A 19,964-nucleotide genomic window follows, 5' to 3' on the forward strand; every position below is an offset into this window, starting at 1 on the left:
AGTAAGCATTCGTTTCTCCACTACATCTAGAGGTGGGTATAAAACACAATTACAATTCAAACTCTAAACACAAACAAAATCTTCTCATAACAAAACCAAAATCTAGATTAAAAAGAACAACTATTCAACTACAGGCATTCACTAGGCCATCATCTCCACACCCATTTGCACTGCAGCGTCAGCCAGCGGATGGTAACCCCATGCACCGCATGTGGGAGAACAAAGACCCCATTGGCCCAGGCATCCGGACCTCTTCTTGTACTGTCTGCTTAACACCTTTCTCCTGTATTTTTGGATAACGAGAGTACTTTGGAATTGTGCATGTACAATTGCTAATTATTTGCTGTCACCTATTGGGCATTAAAATGCCAAAGATGTTGGTGATTACAAGGACCAGAGGGGGTCCCATGTCTAGCTTGATGTGTACGTTACTTGATTGTACTCTGAATAATCTGGAAATCTGGAATGCCAGAGCTCTCTTTGGACCCAAAGACTTGTTGCCAGTAACAATACATAAATACTCACGTAAAACGAAGATTTCATTGTGACCAGGTATAATGAGTTGGGAGCAACTGGGCTATGAGGCATGGCATGCTCACAGAAACCCCCACACAACTTGTGCCTACTGGCGCAGTAACATTATGCTACCTTTCTACCAACGAGAGAAAGTCTTGTGTTAAATACACTTTTTTGGGTGGCTTAAAGCACCCACAAAAGAGATAAGGCTGTGAAAAATAAAACACTACAGTAGAAAAAGAACAAAGTAGGAAAAAGCAGCTGATCAAAAATCAGAAAGGCCAAGTTTTGTCTCTTGCTTTTCTACTAAGTGCAGAGACTTTGGTGAATTACTTACGTCTTCTGAGACTCTGAAAATTACCTATATATAGTTATACAAATATAGCTTGTGTGTGTGTGAGAGTGTGTGTGAGAGAGAGAGAGAGAGAGAGAGAGAGAGGGGGAGAGAGGAGGGAGTGTTTGCGGGAGATGGGCAGAAAGGGCAGGGTGGGGAACAGACCGAGATTGCACCCCTTTTAACACTCGGGGTTGGGGGTCCGTGCACAGGCTGGAACTAGGGTACAGGCCTCTTGTTTCCTTACACAGTACTCTTTTCATTATGCCAACGACTCCCCGACTTTGGGATTTAATGAAAAAGTAAAACAATCCCTCTATTTTTAAATTTTGCCAGAAGTATGGTAATTATTAAACACACACACACACACAAACCAAAAAACCCTCCCTGTCACAATGATTCAATTAAAAATAAAGATACCCCAAAGCCAGAGGGGGAATACTCTAGAATCTTTCATATGCTAACAAAATCTGGCCAAATGAATATTTTGGGGGATTTGGTTTTCTCATCTAGAAGATGATTTCATTACCAAGTTATGTTATATAGCTCTAAAATACCAACTCTTATTCTGTATTCAAAACATTTCCAATTCCTTCAACCTTTTCCCTAAATTAAATTTCCTCATTATACTGTTAGTTCCTCAGCTCTTCTATGTTTCTACTGAAAACAGGCTTGCTCAAAATGGAACAAACCCCTCTGAGACGAGAAACACTGGTGGTGAGGCCCACCCCCGATCAGGAGGGGGCTGAAGTTCCGGGGACTCTGGGATAACCAGCATAAAAAGTTCAGTGCTTTGCCGCCTTCCTTCCATGTGTCTGTCCCATTCTTCCTCTGCTTGGTCCCCTCCCTGTTCCCCCATCTTCTCTGTTAACACAGATGTGGACATCAGAGAGGGGAGTGACTGTGGGGGAGGGGGCGGGGTGCCAAGGCATGAAATGGGAAAAAAAAGTTAGGACACCTGTAACAGAAAAAGTAATTTAAAAAAGTAAAACAAGAAGAACAACAAAACAAAACAAAAAACAAAACCAGAAAAAGCCAGAGACTGAAAAAAACCCCGAGTTGGCAAGCCATGGCTATCTGCTTCAGAAGCTTGTCGGCCAGGGAAAGCTGATTCCGGCCAAGGAATTCTGCCCCACTACTAAGGTAATTTATCCCCATGCTTTGGTTTACTTGTTCATAAATTCAAGAAATAACTACAGTGACCTTGATACACAAACGGCTCTGGATTGGGCACTAAAGTATATCATAGGTGCATATACAGAAAATATTAATGATATAAACTTCATATCAAGTTTAGAAACATGTAAAAAAATCTTTTATAATCATGTAAGGAAGGGGCGAACCACTGTCAATCTAAACCACAGTGAAAACTGCATATAAACTAATGTTAAATTCCAGTTCAGAAACGATAATTACACCAAACACCTTGGCCGGGGCTCTGAAGCATTCATAATGGGTGAGCTGCACCCTGCTGCAGAGATGCATACTGAACTTGAACTGTAACCCCATCTGTGGCCATTAACACAGTCTTGGGTCCACTAAGCTCAACTAATCAATGGCTACAAAGTTTTAAAGGCTCTTCTGCCATTTGGGGGACCATTTTTGAGGAATTTTTAAAAATTAGGTTATTTATCAAGGGAGTTTATTTTTATCCCGTATACTACTATCTAGCATTTTGAGACCTGTTTTTCCAAAACGGCCGTTTCCTTCAGTGGCCTTCCCCAAAGAAATTCAAATTCAGCAAAGACGTGATTTACTTTTAAGTGGAAGCGTACGAAATGCACACTGTAAGCTCCTTCATCAGGTTTAGCGCTCCATTCACCAGCAGCTGCCTGTCAAGCAGCATGAAAACCCAGCCCGTGATCCTGCCACGCAGAACAAGGGCGTAAGGCACCGCGCGGGGCCACAGTGCCTGCCACTCACAAGCTGCCCCTCACCAGGAGACCTTAACGCTCTGTTCACTGACGCGGGGATCTACTGTTTGACTACGCATTAAACCTCTTTCCTTTCTATCAGAACTTTAACAATAAAAGCAAGCCTTTCAAAAAGTTTTACGAATTAGGCTTCTTTTCACGAATAGAAATGATTTTGTGATAAAAACATCACAACTATTATTTTTCAGTATGAAGTGTACATACTAATGCAGCTGATATATCTCAGTGAGCCAAACCGGACACCGGCCAGTGAACCCAAAGTTGGAAGAGCAGCGCAGAGAAAACCTGAGCTCAGAGCAACCTGAGAGGAGGCTTCAATGCTGCAGGTCCACCTTCAAAGAAAAGTCACAAACTGCCTTGCTGTACATTAGTTATAGCCATCAGGGGACCTAAGAGGGCTTGGAAACTAAACTTGATGCTCAACAATTTTAAAATGAACTTCCAGAAGTGAGATTGAATGCTGGGCACAGACTCTGCAAGCCTTCTTGCTGGGATTTTTATTATTGTTTCCCTGAAAATGATTATAACCTTAGTAAGTATTTCCAAACATCCTTTTTTTCTTCTTCTTCTTCCCAGAACTACCTCTGGCTTCTCCCTATCTAATCAAATTTTATTGCTGAAATAGGAAATATTTCTCACATTTCTCTCTTGGGAAAATTAGGCAAGTATACACTGCAGGAGGGAAAGAAGGGTAGAGAAGCGAACAAAACATCACAGGAGGAGGCTTTTGCAGCTGCAGTTGTGATCAAAGCCAAGTGTACCCGGGCCCAGGAGCTGCACTGCTGAGACAGACTGTGGACAACCACCGCACACCTCGGCCACAGCAGCCCAGCAAACTGCTCGGAACTTTCCTGTACCTCAGGAGTTGTCACTATTAAAACCAGTTCATCTTCATTTAATCAAAACTTTAATGCCATTGTTTTCTGGCTTTCTATTACTGAGAGGTAAGAGTTACAGTAACTCTTCAGTTAATTTTTAGGTACATACACACTAGTACACTGGAGCATTTTAAAAATTTTGCATCATCAAATTCCTGACTAATGACACATTTATCATCCCCCAGGCACTTTTCCTCCATGTCCCCTGCCCTTCATTTTCTTCTCCTTTGTGGACCATGCCCTACCCCCCGAAATAGAAGTATTCTTTCAGGTTTCCCCTTAGAATTTTTATTTTATCTAGCTCCTGCCGGATGAATTTGTCTACTCTCATCCTTACCTTTCATACTTGTGACATAACAAGGATGCGGCGACCTTATTCAAGTCCAGATCTCTTTTTGGATACAGACACCTCGCACCTTGAGCTTAACCTGTCCAAATCATTCATGACCTTCTCTCTTCCCAAATCATCTCTATGCAGCAAAAGGCACCAGACGACCCTTCACGTTCAGGCCCAACCAAGACCAGGGCGTCTTACTCGACTTCACCCAATCACTCCAACAAGACTTGAGTGAGAACAGTTTGCAATCAAGCCATTTGAGCACTCGGCTGGACTAGTCAGTTAAACCTTGAACACATCTCCTTCCTCTCCTCATTTCACTTACTCCAACATCTTTCAACTTCCTCCACTTCCCTCTCCAGATTCCGCAGCCAGACCCATCTTTCTGAAACACAAACCTGAATGCATCTACTTCGGCGCACCTCTCCAGCCTTGTCCCTCACCTGACACACAGCAGTTGCACCTAAGTCATACTGGATATCCTTTCTTTGTTCTCTAACTTGGGGTCCTGCACATCTAAACTAACGTAAGCATAGAATCCTTTATGTCAGCTGTCTTCTCTTCCTCCAGGAAGGTTTTCTCCAGTGCTTAAATTGTGTTTGTGGTCCCTAAAACATGGTCTTACAGCATCTTGTTCTTCCTCCCCAGTCACGATACACTGCACTCGTGCACTTCACTTTCTCCACTCCCACATAAGAGCCTCTGTGAGAAATGTGGACTACACCTTTCCATCATTTCACTTTCTAGCCCCACAGTTAGCACACAATACATGAAGTATGATGGAACAAGTATGTGCAGGAATGAATACATATGATACTCATGCGTGGTATGAGTTGAGAAGGGAAGGAGATGGAGAACTGGTAGCATAAGCCGTTATTGCGTCCGTCACTTGTTTCAGGAGATCTCTGCATCGAATCAGGCTGCACGAGTTACTGCCGAAAGACAGCCAATCCCCCCTCCTCTTCCCAAACAAAAATCTCTACCCACAACTGAAACCTTCTCTTGGGCTGGGCCAAGGGAGAACAACTGCTGTCACAATTAGTACAGTTCAGTGACAACAGTGGGAGACAGAGAAAAGAACACTTATATTTGACTACTATAAAAAAAGATACAGCCCTGGCTGGTGTAGCTCAGTGGATTGAGCAGGAGCTTGCAAACCAGGGGATCCCGGATTGATTCCCAGTCAGGGCACATTCCTGTGGTGCAGGCCAGTTCCCAGTAGGAGGCACACGAGAGGAACCATACATTGATATTTCTCTCCCTCTCTTCTTCCCTTCCCCTCTCATGAATAAAGTCTTTTTTTAAGTATTTATTTACATTGTGACTTAGATATTGTAGTTTCATTACCGTACCTTTTTTTTTTTTGAAGATTTTATTTATCTTTAGAGGGGAAGGGAGGGAGAAAGACAGGGAGAGAAACACTGATCAACTGCCTTTTGCACACTCCCAACCTGGGACCTGGCCCGCAACCCAGGCATGTGCCCAGACTGGGAATTGAACCGGGGACGTTTTGGTTCATAGGCTGGCACTCAATCTACTGAGCCACACCAGCCAGGGCTGAGTGAATCCTTTTAACTGGTATCTTAGAAAGCAATCTCCACCAACACAGCATGAAAGAAACCTGGGTCCATAACATGTAAAAACAAGACACTTACCCTCTGACTTCCTCTTCATGGCCCCTCCCCTTCTGGGTTTTAATCCAGTGTTCCAGCTGCTGCATCGAATTGGTTCTCTGTACCACTCGGCCGGCCTCTATGTGCGAGGGCCCTGGGTTTGGCTGATTTCCACCTTTAAGATCTGCCAGGCTCACATTGATGGTTTTGTTCTCTGAACTATTCACATGGACTGGCCTGTAGTGTCCAGTCTGAGCTGGGCATGCTGACCCATCATACTCAGATGGCAGAGAATTCAACTTCACACTATTAATTTTTGTTAAAGGTCTATCTTGACCATCCTTCTGAAATCCGTACTTTTCAGCTTCTAATGCCTTTTTTTCTTCATTCCTGCTTATTTCCTTGTTTTTCTGATTATTTTGGGCCTCCGGTTTAATGAGCACTCTGTGGTTGGGATAGTTATTGATTTCTTTAGCTGGTGCATTTTCAGATGTAATCTTGTCCACTCTGAAACCAGAGAAGAAAATCACAGCAAATTAGATGAAATAACCGACATATTATTTCTGGGATTCAGTCTAGGAAAAAAATGTAAAATTACCTTTTACTTTAGAAAAAAACCTCAAAGGGTCACAGAGGACAAGCCTGCAACCCCCCCCCCCCCAAGTTGTGGTATGATACAAAGTGTACAGTGTATAAAGCACTGGAGGGTAAAAAGTGACGTGGCAAGTGTCCCCACCATTAAAAATCTGGAAATAAAGCAAATAAGATTGCCCTTTTGCAGTGAAACCACGAATTCCACACTTAAAGGACCACAGCATCTAGTTACTCAAAATAGAAGGTCAGCTCATCATGAGACAACCACGAGTCTGGTTTGGGGACACGACTCCACCAGGAAATTATAGCCTGGTGCTCCCAAAGATCCGAACCCCATGACTAACCAACTCTGTCTGCATGTAAGAGGACCCGAGTTTCAGTTAACAGCTCTTGGAGCCGAATGCACATATTCAGCTCCCAGCTCTATTCCTTATTAGCCACGTCTGTCTGTCTTTGGGCAAGATGTAGAGAGTGACTGTGCCTCAATCTCCTTTTTGGTAAGTGGGGTAACTGTAGCACCAAGGTTATAGGCTGTTATGAGGAACAGGCGGCTGCCACAGACTTTATTACCATTATCACTCCGTCTCATCAAGCAATTCTGATTTGAATTTGGCATCCCAAGTCCACCTCTCACTAGAAGAATGTGCTGCTTACAATGGGTGTCTGGACCACTGGACAGTGTACTGCTCACCATTCCAGTTGCTGTGTCTAGGTCTTTCTGATGAGAATCAGCTATCCTGAGATCAGTCACTCCTAGGCTCTAAAAAGACCAAGCTGAGTGTCTGAACCTGCCAAGACCAAGCCACACTGGGAAGCCTCTCAGGAACCGGCCACCTTACAACACAGGAAAACACTCATACTGAGTCCTCGGGGTGCCACTGCCGCCAGTTTCAGAGACGTGTAGAAAACAATCCACAAACCAAAGCTACAGAAGGGCAGTCTGTATACGACCAGTGAGCCAAAGAGGAAACGGGACTATTTGTCCCAGAGCAAAGTTAGGGACCAGCCAGATACTTAGGTTAGATAAAACTTACAGCATCTAGATTGAAAGCAGTATTAGATAATTGAGCAAGTTTACTGAGATATGCTATGGAACTCCTTTCCCTAGAAAGACAAGAGAGAAGACTTACACACAAAGCATGTTCATCCTTGCTAAATTTGGAGGCACGGAAGGGACTTTTAACAATGAATATCAAATGCCTGAAAAGATTTTTTTTAAATTTAGTTACTTCTAGTCTACTTAAAGCTACATTTAAAACCACACCTGTATTACCTTGTTCTCTTTATCACTTAATAAACGTAATAAAAAAGTCACATGACGATTTTTCTCTAAGTGGAATAAAACTGATCCAAACATGTATGCTAGGGTAACATAAACAATGTAAAACTTGTGATCTACGTTTAAAAAGTGACATTTAAGTTATCACAGAAGATACATGGAAATATAGAAAATGAAAATAATAAACCCAAAGATGGAAATTGGGAGAATGTGTATTACGCCTGCATTGTTTCATACACGCCATCAATGACCTGCACAGGAGGGGACAATGCTCTCGTAGTTCACAGGTCAAACACTCTATGAATTCAGAAGAAATGAGCTATCTAGTTAAAAACCCTATGTTTTAACTCCTAGGTAACATGCCCTAATAAATATTTTTATGTACCCTCGCCATATAGGAAAGCCTATTACCCTAACACTAAGCAGAAATAAAAAAGCTCTCAAAAGTAGTGAAATGAATATGACAACAATTAGGTACCTTCAGTTTTAATAATCAATACCAACAGGTAAAATAACAGTGTAATGGCTAGAAGTAGAATAAAAAGTAATTTCTGCATGATAATGGTGATTGACACCAGGCTAGGCACACAGGGTGGTATTCAGTGATTCCTGCCCAACCAAGCAAATCACTTCAACACAACTGGCTAAAAATTGTCATGGACACACAATCAACCAGTCGGTTGTCTGAAATCACAGGAAAATATCGACTGTAATCTTCACCAACCTAAATTATAAGTGATTTTTAGTTTTTAGAATGCAAAGTACCAGAAAAGAATAGTTACTTAAAATTCAGAGATAAGCACAACATATTATGCTGAAATTACCTGGAAAGCAAACATTTTAATTATACTAATTTCTGCATTCTAAATAATTCCCCAATAGTTTTACTTTGAAGTGAAAGTTACAGGAAGATCTCCAATGCATTCCTTTCACCTGCATTATTTTCTTTGGCAATCAGTGCCGAGCACCTCATGGTTATGTCCTTCAGGTCATTTTAAGAAACGGAATTCCCTGTATTAGCTCTCAACCTAGAATATGCATATGACTGAGGTGGGTTTTCTTAAAAACACGTGTCGTACAAGCCTGGCCCTCCTTTCTTTTTTCTCCATACTTTCTCATCACTCAATCACCAGTAATTGGTAAAGCTGCTTTGGACTTGTTATTTTGAAGAACAAACAAATGTAGCATCAACTTAAGTCTTTTAACAAATAAGTCATAAGACTATATATGCACACACACAAAAAGACTTAAAGATTTACACTAACATTTCCCTTTATTCTGATAACAATTCCCTTTAATCTGAGAAGAAAAACAAAACCCAAAATTATAAGTTAGCGTTCTCCTTAGAATATGTACTCAATCATCGCTGACTGGAAAGACAAAATAAAATAAAAAAAACTTTATCACACATTTTCTTCAAATTATAGGAATATTTAAAGCACTTCATTCAGCTGCTATTTACATATTTTTAGAAGCATATTTCTTCTCACTAGTTCTTAATATAATACAGTTTAATATTAAAATAGTCCAAGTTCAAGCAATGGGGAAAAAAATCACACAGATCTATATTTTAACAGTACATATTTATATTATCAAAGAACCTAAGTAGTGAAGTTTCTAAAGAAAGGAAGAATTCACCTAGAAGGAGATATATTTAGATACAATCCAAATGCTTTCTAACCCGTTTTCTGGAGACATTCATCATGAAACAATCAGAACTAACCAGGAAATGCTGGGGTGGGGGTGGGGACACAAAACTCATCACAAAATTTTATTTCAATTTATTGAACTTCAAAAACATACACTGTATTTTGAAAATCACAGTGAAATTAACTTCATGAATATAAACTTTTCCCTAAGAGTTAAGCCCTTAAAAAACACTATCTTGTGAAGTTTTAAGATAACAATTAAAAAAAATGTACTCACCGGAAATTAAAGGTAATTCTGTAAGAAGAAAGAACATTCAGTTTGAATGTGAGAATTCTGGAATCCCCTCAGTACACTGATCGGTGAAAATGAGTAGAGAGGGAAGGTGGAATAAAAATGCAGGTGGCACCTGGAACTAACTAAAGCATCCATTTCACACAGGACATGAATTAATCCTCCTTTTCCGAGAAAGAAATGACCTCACGCCCTGACTACTACAATGGTATGCACGGTGACGATGACATACTTACAAGGCATGGGATAAATGTAGGTGGAAACCACCGTTATTTCCCCTGCAGGCCGTTACCTTTTCACAGGCTCTGTCTGCACCAGGGCAGCATCCAGCATGGCTTTCATCCACAGCTCCATCTCCTTTATTGTGTCAGTGCAGAAGTAATAGGTCCGCATGTTCGGGTGGGCTGCCTGATTGAAAACGACACGATCACTTTAAACAGGAACACAGGATCTGTAAGGGAAAGAGAACGTTGGGCGCTCTGTACACAGATCATTACCATCAAATTTCAAAAGAGCAGACCTGTCTTATCTACAGATAGAGAATTAAATGACTTGGGAAAAATATAATTCAATCTTGAAAAATATATAAATACTAATGTTTTCCTTCCTAACTTCAAAATGTTTCTTTTATAATGAAAAAAAAACAACAAGTGAATGGGAAGAAGGCAAGAAAAGAAGCGCTTAGTTGTGCCTGTTCCAGGTTCAAACCCCTAGCAATTTCCATTCCTATAATTCATACCACTTTATTAAAAAATGTCCCAGAGCAACCAGCAACAAAGGTAATCAAAATGTACACGGCATACTTTTCCCCCTTGCTAGTCATTTCTTTGGCCCTCATAATGTGCTGTTTTATTTGTCTAATCTTAGAAACACCTGTGAACACACATAAGCGAGAGGTAATGGGAAGCGCACTAAGTATGGAGGTAGTCTGCTAAATACAGAAGAAGATGAGAGGAATAAATTTGGAGCCACACACTTTACTCTAATATCTTCAATGTCCACTTATCAACAATGTCAAATTAACTTCTTCAAAACTTTTTCAGAAAGAATCAGAATATAAATAAACTCAATAAACACAGAGCTCAAAATAACTCTATGTAACCAACAAATCTCACTTGACCATTGTAAAAGATAAAACTATCTATAGAAAGAGCTCAAATGCTACATGTTCAAATAATTACAGCCACCACAAAGCGTCACTGGACTGTCTGAGTGGGTTTCGGGAGAAATGAATAAAGACCACCGCCCACATTTGTGATCAACGGAAAGAGCACTGGCTTGGTGCTAAGAAGATGCAGTGGTAGCCATGACTCAGACATGATGCCAGGGGGAGATTTGCTAGATGATGGCCAAGTTCCCCATCCAGCATCACATTCCACAACTGTGTTCAACCACCGCCTATGAAGTGCCTACTTACCATGGTGATAAGCAGTAGCATCAATGTCGACCGACTTAGCAGTAAAAGTGGCTCACAAATTCAGAGCAAACAACATCGCAGAGGAGAGAATTTGAAACAGAAATTACTATCCTTGTTACAGATAAAATTTAAATCAAATCAAATCATTACAGAGAAAATATACTTAACGGTCACTTTTATTGCTATTTTAACAATCCAGGAATTTTTTCAAGAGTCTAAGAACCTAACAAAATGTCCTGCACATAGTACAAGTTCAAACATTGGCTAAATTAATAAGCTAACAAAGTTTAAATCCATGGCCAAATAACAGTATTAGTATCATGCAGGTCGGTATGTGTACGTATTTTTTAAAGTTATTTTAAATTAGCAGCCTTAAGCTGTGTTATTAAAATAACTGTTTCTCCAGTAACACTGTTAATGAAATTTATTGCAATGTGGAGCTACTCCCCTCTTATCCACAAGTCTTCCTTCAGATTTTAGCTTCTCACCGAGCCCACCCGTCGCCTCCAGCACCCTCACACCCTACTTGAACTTCCTGCTCCGGAGCTAATACTGTCGCTTGGCCAAAGTTTTAAATCAGCCAGTGCCAAGTGCACTTCGGAAGTGAACGTGAAGTTACAAAACAGTCATGGGGATGTAAAGAAAAATACAGTCAATAATTTTGTAATGACTAGGCGTGGTGCCAGTTGGGTGCCGGAGATACCAGGGAAAGCACTATGGAAAGTGTGTGACTGCCTAACCACTAAGCTGTCTACCGGAAACAAATACAGAATAAAATTGGAAGTAAACTGTTAAAAAAAAAAAGTGGATGTGAATTAAAAATTAAATCAATTTTATAATGCTATAAACCTTCTCATTGGTGGTGCTCAGGTCTACTTGCTTTAATAATAAATTTTAGGCCTAAGCTTCAATATTCTCTCAAAAGTATCTAATGTTCATAATGTACTTAGACCTCAAAATCTTTGCAAATATTCTATAAGATTATAATTGTACATATATTGTTACAAAATAACATAGTATTTTTGTCTTATGTAGTATTCTCCCCCCCCAAATTTATTCTGAAAAAAATTCAGACGTATAGCAACCTTTAAAAGTTAGTACAGTGATCACAAGGACACCTACAACTACATTCACCAATTATTAGCATTTTAGCATATTTGTTTTATCCATTTGAAAGTATAGACATAAAGACATATGGCCCCTAAATATTTGAGCATGTGCTTCCTAATTAAGGGACACTCTGCTACTCAACCATAAGACCATTAATACATTTTTAAATATAAAAATTACTGTAACTGAAGTAACATTTTATAAACTGGTAAGAACAGATACTACACTTGATCTTAGCCAAAAGGCTGAGAAGCGATGAAGTAACATTTTGTAATAGTCTATGGATCAATATCCATTTTTTAATCAGTGCAAGATTCAAACACAGAACGAGAAAGTATGACTATTTCCTTACCTTAAAAGCGTATTTGCGATTAATGTGATCCTCAGAGGTAAGCATGGCTATCTGAAAACTAGGTAATAGTATGCTTCCCAAGATACCTTCTTCTTTCTCATCTATGGAATAAATGAACATCCAATTACAATTCTGAATGTTGTCATGGAGCAGAATAAACTTTCTCACTTTCTCAACATTTATTTCAACAAAATCATAAAAGAACTGTATTCATGTACTGTTTACATAGATTAGTACTTCATAAAGTATTAAGGAAAAATATTAAATACAGAAGTATATCCCTCTTTACTTTCAACAAACTACTGTACCCTAAACAAATCAAAATTGGTCCCATGCATCAGAAAAATGTCAGACATAAAAAGAGCAAACATTTTTTTTGGCACATATACTAATTTCACAAAGCCCCGGACATATGATTTATTGAAAATATTAGCCATATAATGACACAGAACTTCACAAGATCAGTCTACCTACATTTCTATGAGAATTCAAATGCCCAACAATTCTGAGCCCAGATAAATGCACTTGCTCACACCCTTTGGTCCCGGCTCCGACAACTCACTGGGAAGACACCCCTTCACCCATCTGAGACGGCCTCCGTCCAGAGCAACCCTGGGCACCGCCTCTGTCTGGAGCTTTACCAACCCCCTCCCCGCCGACATACGGTATGTTTCAGTTACCTATCATCTCTCTCTCCCCGCTAGAACATAAATTCCCTGAGTCATAGAGGCTCAAATTTTTTAAATAAATATATATATATGCAAATATGTATTTTAAACTATACTATAAAATTCTATGCTTTTTAGAACACATAATCTTGGAGGTTTGCTTTCCCAAGTCATTCAGATACAGAACAATGTTATGAGAATAAGTTACAGGCCTACAAGACAAGCACATAAAATAAACTTAGGAAAATGACAAAACATTAATTTGGGCATAGTTTAGATTCACATCATTAACTTTCGGCTTGGGGGCAGGTAAAACTTGAAATATACAGTTCCTTGTTAGAGAGACCCACAAGTTAATAAAGCCATACATTAGGCTGATGAGTTCATCAATATGAAAAACTGTAAGAAATAATTATTTTGCTTGTCGCTTTATTTTCATAAACTTAACAAGGGATTTCCGCCCTCATTTCTAGTGTATATGGCACGCTTCCAAACCAACAACAAAAAAGGCCGCATTAAACAGATGTTATTTCTATAGTTTTTCTCATAACGATAGAACAGAATTTTGCTTTTAGTATACTGTGCTCATTCAGGTGTAGTTCACAAAATGAAAGAATGAATGATAGTGCACATTTAGTCGAAAAGGTTAAAAAAAGGAGATATAAAATACTCATCAATTATAGTGAATATGACAATTTAAAAGAATGAGTCACATAATTTTAAATCCAATTTTATGTTTGTATAAAGCATATAATCAGAAAAACAGCTCATGAAGTCATCTTTAGTTTTAAAAAACAAAGTCATTACCAAATGACATATTCTCCTCTGTCATATAATTGGAAAAATTGACTTTCCTAACGTTATTCCAGAATACACAGAGGCAGTACAGCACCGGGTGACTTCATTCTGTTATCCTGGGTCATTTCCCATCCAGACACTGAGTAGCTGTGAGGTCTCAGGCAAGTTACTGATGCTGTGAATCTCAGTTTCATCAACCATCAAATCGAGGAAAATAGGACTCACCTCAAAGAACTGTTGTGAGGGTTAAATTAGCTAAAACAGACAACAATAATGCACCCTACCTGTATCAAGTGTTCAATGAGTATTGCCATTATTATACAAAATCAAAGAAACTGCATATAAAAACCTTCATTTTCTGTCAAATGACCATCCAATGAGTTCACCACTGGGTTCTCCTTTTGTTCTTAATCAGGGCATTCTCCTGTTTGGTTCTCTATCCAGCCTGACCTGAATTACTCTCTTACCTTCTGTCTCCCAGAGGGTTATCATACACCGCCAGGCAAAGGGCAGGGAGTGGACAGTGTTTAGAGAATAAACTAACTCTCTGTGGGGCTCAGCGGGGCCTTTTACACTTCACGGTAACCCAACTTCTCCCTCTGTCCATCCAACTTCCTTTCCGTCCCTGCCACAGAGAGTGGTCCCCATGTCCCTAGAGCACTCCCCCAGGAAGCCTCTGGCATGTTGATCTCCATCACAGAGCTTGCTTCCTGGGGAACACAACCTGAGACAGGAACCAAAGAATCTCATCATTTCACTGGATTCAGGTGTCATTTCAGATACCCCACTTCACTTAGCTTTAAAGACATCTGAGAACAAGACAATGAATACATACAAACTTACAGACCAAAATATTATTACTAACTATCCTTCCTCACCCAGAATACTTCAACACTGTGTTAATTGTTCTCTTGGCTTCTACTTTAACTGCTAAGGTGATTTTTCTAAAATGCACACTTGATCTAGTTATATTCTTGCATTTAGGAGGAGTTCAATCTCATTAGGATGGCAAACAAATGTGCTTTATACCTTGATCTACTTTTTAGCCTTTACTCCCTGCTAGGTCTTCAGACGTAACCTTCATTCCAGCAAGGTAAGCGCTAGGTGCAATTTTACAAGCATGCCATGCTCACTCATGCTGAGTCCTTTGCCTAGGTTGCCCTCCTCTCCTGATCCGTTCCTTGTACTGGTCCAGTCAATACTCGCTCAACATAACTGAACACTGTGACATTCTTTCTACCTAGTAGGATATCTGACACACCAAAAGAGCTGCTGCTAGCTACCACCTTCGTCTAGACCAGGGGTGTCCAACCTGCCCAGGATGGCTATAAATGCGTCCCAACACAGATCGTAAATTTACTTAAAACATTATGAGATTTTTTGTATGATTATGTGTCACAACATATTGAATGTGTGGCCCAAGACAACTTTTCTTCCAGTGTGGCCCAGAAATGCCAAAAGGCTGGACGCCCCTGGTCTAGTCTATTATCATTTCTACATGACAACTCCTAATAGCCCCTCATTCCTTCCTTCCCGTTTATTACAACCCATTCTCCAACAGCAGCTTGAATCACTCTTATGCTTCAAAACACCCAATTGTTTCTTTACAGGCTTACAGTAGAATTAACCTCCAATGAAGTCCCACATTGGTGCGATCTCCTCTTCTCCCATCCATTTCCTTCCCTACTGCCAGCCCCTCGGCTCAGGACACTGGTTTCTTTCTGCTCTTCATGACATTTCACTGCCTTAAGTCTGCACTCTTGCTCCTCCCGCCTGGAATACTGTGCTCAGTCTAGCTCCTCCTTGTAATGCAAACTTTACTACTTAAATTATCAGTGCAGAGAACCAATCCAAAGAGAACTTTCCTCCTGACCTGCCTTTCATAATATAATCATACTATCCTAAAAGCACTTATAATGGTTTTCTTTAATATTTGAGTTTATGTACTATCTCTCCGACCTCTCTTGAATGTAAGCTTCATGAAAATTCTCTCACTGCTGTTTTGACAGCACCTGAAATGAAGCAGGCCCTGCTCAATAAATACTTGGTGAATGAATTAAGTTCCATGGTAAGTTTTGTCGATAGCTTGACTACAGAATAGAGCAATCTAAGTGATTTAGTACAGTGGGTTCACGATCTGCCTGTTATATTGCAGAGAGCAGTGGGAACCTGGGCTTCTATCTGGTATGGGTTGCCAGCCTATTGTAAAAAGTAGCGCCTTGGCTGGTGTGGCTCAGTGGATTGAGTGCTGGACTGTGAACCAAAGGGTCGCCAGTTCAATTCTCAGTCAGGGGACATGCCTGGGTTGCAGCCAGTTCCCAGGAGGGGACTCATGAGAGGCAACCATACATTGATATTCTCTCCTTCTCTCTGAAGATAAATAAATAAATAAAATCTTTAAAAAAAAAAAAAACTTAAAAAACAGCAAATCACTTATTTTCTTTATTTTCCCTATCTGTAAAACATGAAATGATGCATCAAAAAATTCAGACAGCAACACACTTCATATGTTAGTATACTAACTAGGTCCCCTTTGAGAGACACTGAAAAATCAATGAAGTCAATGTTTTTAGTGTACGGAGAAGATCTAGGTGGGGCTAAACACTCTGGTTAGGAGGAATGCCTGGGTGCAAATTCTGGCCTTGACACTTTCTAGTGGTGAGAACTCAGGCAACCAAATTGACCTTGGTGTTCCTAAATTTCCTTTTGTATGAATGGGCATAAGATTTCCCACCTAATCAAGATGAAATAGATCATCTATGCTATTTTCTCAGCCTATAGTAAATACACACACACACACCCACACCCAAGCAACCTATTATCATCACCTCAATAAAATCTGATAGTTTTCATGTACGATCTGACATTTCCTGTTGATAAAATAGTAAAAAATGTGTATCATATACTTCTCTCCAAGCATCTGAATAGAAGTGAGTTAAATGATTATTTCCGTTCTTTCCTTTTTAAAAAAAAATATTCCTCCTGTCTGGGGAAACATATTAAAATTATTAAATACACTGCATTTAAAGTGCATATGGCTAAACTATAATATGAAATCTCATACTCAAAATAACAGTTTTCTCAAATCAGGTGGAAAGGTTTTCTATTTTAGGAACAGTGATCATGAGCAATAAAAGTAATAGCAAAATTATAAAAAATTCAGTGTTTTTTGTAGCAAATTAACAAAAAATTTTACATGAGAAATAGTTGCAAACATTTTCTTGTTCCCATTTAAAGCTCTAAGCAGTCTATAAATATATTGATAAGGAGAGGAAAGAGCTTATACAAATTATAAGCTCAGAAACCACACCTGAGTCACAGCTCCTCGCTTTTCTGAAGGGGTGGGAACACTGCAGAGTATGCTTGGCACCTAACTGAAGTTATTAGCACAATCGCAGCCTGACTAACGTCTCTATGACAAAATGAAATTTTATAGGTTTGGTTAATTCTGACTCAGCAATACTTTCAACCACAGTTCACCACAAGGGGGAAAATGATGAATTAGAGTCTGGTAATTTCAAATTGTGAGGGTTAATATGCATTATTATTGCTATGATAGATGACTTAAGAATTCTGATACACTTTTTTGTGTATAATCACCAAGTACATTTTTAAACTGCTAATTGGTTCCAAAATCCTATTATATCCTGTCGTACATTTATTTAGACAAGTTATAAATTACTAACTATATGTTGACAATCCAGTTCTTTAGTGACTGTTTCCAATGAGGAGACTTTTAAGTAGGGAAAAGAGGTGGCTGTCCAGATTCACGGTTTGTCACCGCAGCTGAAACAGGTTTCCAGGGAGAACACAGCCAGTGTAGACCCTGCACTGTCAGGCACCAACGTCGTGGGACCTAACAGGTCCACAGAGCACACGAACAGAGACAGCCTTAACGAATGACTTACTGCCCAGAAAACATTTTTTAAAAAAAAGGAGGTTCTGATACTCATAGGATAAATGAAGATTGCTACTCCATACCTAAGACAACACCTTTATTTCCTCTCCACCAACAGTGATATCCTGATACGTATTCTTTCTACAACTTTCTCCATCGTTCAGGGAGCTGACATTGTGTAAAAAAAAGGTAGGGGGCCATAGGAGTTCCTAATAAATACATTTCTTTGTAATTTTTTTATTTGCCAATACATCATAGTAGTCTTTGATATGCTAAAATCACGTGGAGGATTGAGTGTTTGGCACTGCTAGATCTGATAAAGTTGTCAGGTAAAAAGAATCTCATTAAACTAATGATGTTTATCTGCTAGGCACTGCATTCAAGGATAACAGGATGGAGTGAAGATTCACACAGCACACAGCAGATCAGCGCGATCAGATTACAGACTAGGCAGTCTGAGGTACTGCTGTCTACTGTCTTCCATCCTACCCCAATCACTCAGTATTGCAAGTCGGCCAGGAGAAGATTTTCTTGATACTGTTTGTTGATACAAAGTAACAGAAAGAATTACAATGTTTTCCTTTAAAAAAGGATCCTATACTTACAACACACCAAGACAGTTCGTGGTGAACTCACCTCTATAGTAAAAGAGACACAGGTCGGAAAGCACGAACCAGCGTTTCTTCCACAGCTTCATGCCAGTACTGTCCTGCATTAGATCAGCACATTAAAGGACTTTTTTTTTCATTTCAGAAAATTAAAACTCATTTCTGGTACACGTATTTAAAATGAGCTTTAAAAACGAGGTGTGTTGGATATATACTATAAAAGCCTAACTAAAAAGCATCATGATTTTGGGGTATTTTTTTAGGGACTTGTATCATATTAGGATATTCCAAAGAATCCTGGACTCTGAAGGGCAATATTATAATGGAAAAGGAATACTGTTGAAGCAATCTGATTTGGTATCATATTTCTAAGCAATGTGAAATTCACTCTTCTGAACACATGCCTGCTAGCATGAGGATAATGTAACCATGAAGCAGTGTGTGCTTGCTGGTAAACCAGATTTAATAAATATGTTAATTTTCAACGAGAAGAAAACACGTGAATTGAAATTATTCCAAATGTAATGTGATTTAAAATGACTGTGCTAAAGGAACCTTAGCATACAAATACATTTCTTAAACATATTTTTCTTCTTATGTGTACAGTTTGCATTTTGCTCATCCTGCAGAAAAGTGCCTAGTAGCTAATGAAAATACCACGCTCAAACAAAATTGCAATTTAATAAAAATTATCCTCCCACATTTCCCACACACAGTGGAGCAAAAAAAAAAAAACCCTCTTATTTCTAGCTGTGACTATTTAATTAATGTCTTAAGAACTCAAAAAAATTATGTGAACAAATATCCCTTGAAGTAAAAAGATTTATCCTTAAAACTGACAGCCACACTGAAGGACAAAAAACCCTGAAACTGTATATGGTCTTTTAAATTTCCTATTTATAATCCTCTTTCATGAGGACAGTAAATTTTAAAAACTAGATTTTTAAACAGCTCTGCAAACAAGCACTCTCTGTGGGTCACACACCTACTACAAACGAAACACTCACAACAGAGAAACTGGTAACACTCCTGCAACACTAAGTTAATCAAGGGATCGAGAAACAAAAACCATTTTAAATATGGGCTCCATACCTCTATTAAGGTTCGATATTGCAGTGAGTTATTTGGACACACTGTGATCTTGTTAGATAGACTAGCTTAAAAAATATTTTAGCTTGGGTGAGCTTAAATATCAGATGGTTAAAATATAGTAAATGATTTTTAGGATGGTTCTTTTCCAATACATTAACTTAGTTGCCATCCAACTACCAGAGGGAACAATGTCTAATGAATCCTCTATATCAAATTCATTATGAATTTTACTAAATTGAATTATTAGATCATCTGAAAGCAATTAGCAATATTAGACAGGAGAAATATGCACCACCAGTGAACCATTAACTTGTTCTGTACCACCTATGTATACATAGATTCAGAGAGACAGAACAAGACAGATAAGGGTCTTGAATGCCCAAATATCATCTCAGTTATCTGGTGGTCAGTTATCTGAAACCCAGCTGCAAACTAGAAGTTAAAAAAGAAAATAACAGCCTCTAAGCAGTCAAAAGAGATGTCATAAAGCCCAATGTATATGCATCCTTACTAATTACAAAACTAGTAACAAAGTTCCAAAAAAGCTTAGTTATCAGGTTTCCCAGACACCAGAACAGGATGAATCCACTTATCA

General features: G+C 39.2%; 1 protein-coding gene and 1 pseudogene across 13 annotated transcripts in view; both read right to left on the bottom strand.

Moving 5' to 3' along the window:
• The window catches only part of PLEKHA5 (pleckstrin homology domain containing A5), a 202,623-nt gene that overhangs the window by 56,208 nt on the left and 126,451 nt on the right, over positions 1–19,964 (bottom strand). For 7 of the 13 annotated variants that reach the window (XM_037033915.1, XM_037033904.1, XM_037033901.1 and 4 more), the window contains 5 exons: positions 18,306–18,378; positions 12,306–12,406; positions 9,719–9,834; positions 9,412–9,429; positions 5,655–6,119 (listed from right to left, as the gene is read on the bottom strand). In XM_037033915.1, coding sequence (XP_036889810.1) covers positions 5,655–6,119; positions 9,412–9,429; positions 9,719–9,834; positions 12,306–12,406; positions 18,306–18,378 — 773 coding nt within the window. The remainder of the gene's footprint in view (positions 1–5,654; positions 6,120–9,411; positions 9,430–9,718; positions 9,835–12,305; positions 12,407–18,305; positions 18,379–19,964) is intronic. The other 6 variants (XM_037033903.1, XM_037033905.1, XM_037033911.1 and 3 more) reach the window with 1 other exon arrangement.
• On the bottom strand, positions 12,036–12,210 carry LOC118978501 (uncharacterized; annotated as a pseudogene).

The sequence above is a fragment of the Sturnira hondurensis genome, unplaced genomic scaffold, assembly GCF_014824575.4.
Source record: "Sturnira hondurensis isolate 20B ecotype Veracruz unplaced genomic scaffold, ASM1482457v3 Scaffold0021795, whole genome shotgun sequence".
NCBI lineage: Eukaryota > Metazoa > Chordata > Mammalia > Chiroptera > Phyllostomidae > Sturnira > Sturnira hondurensis.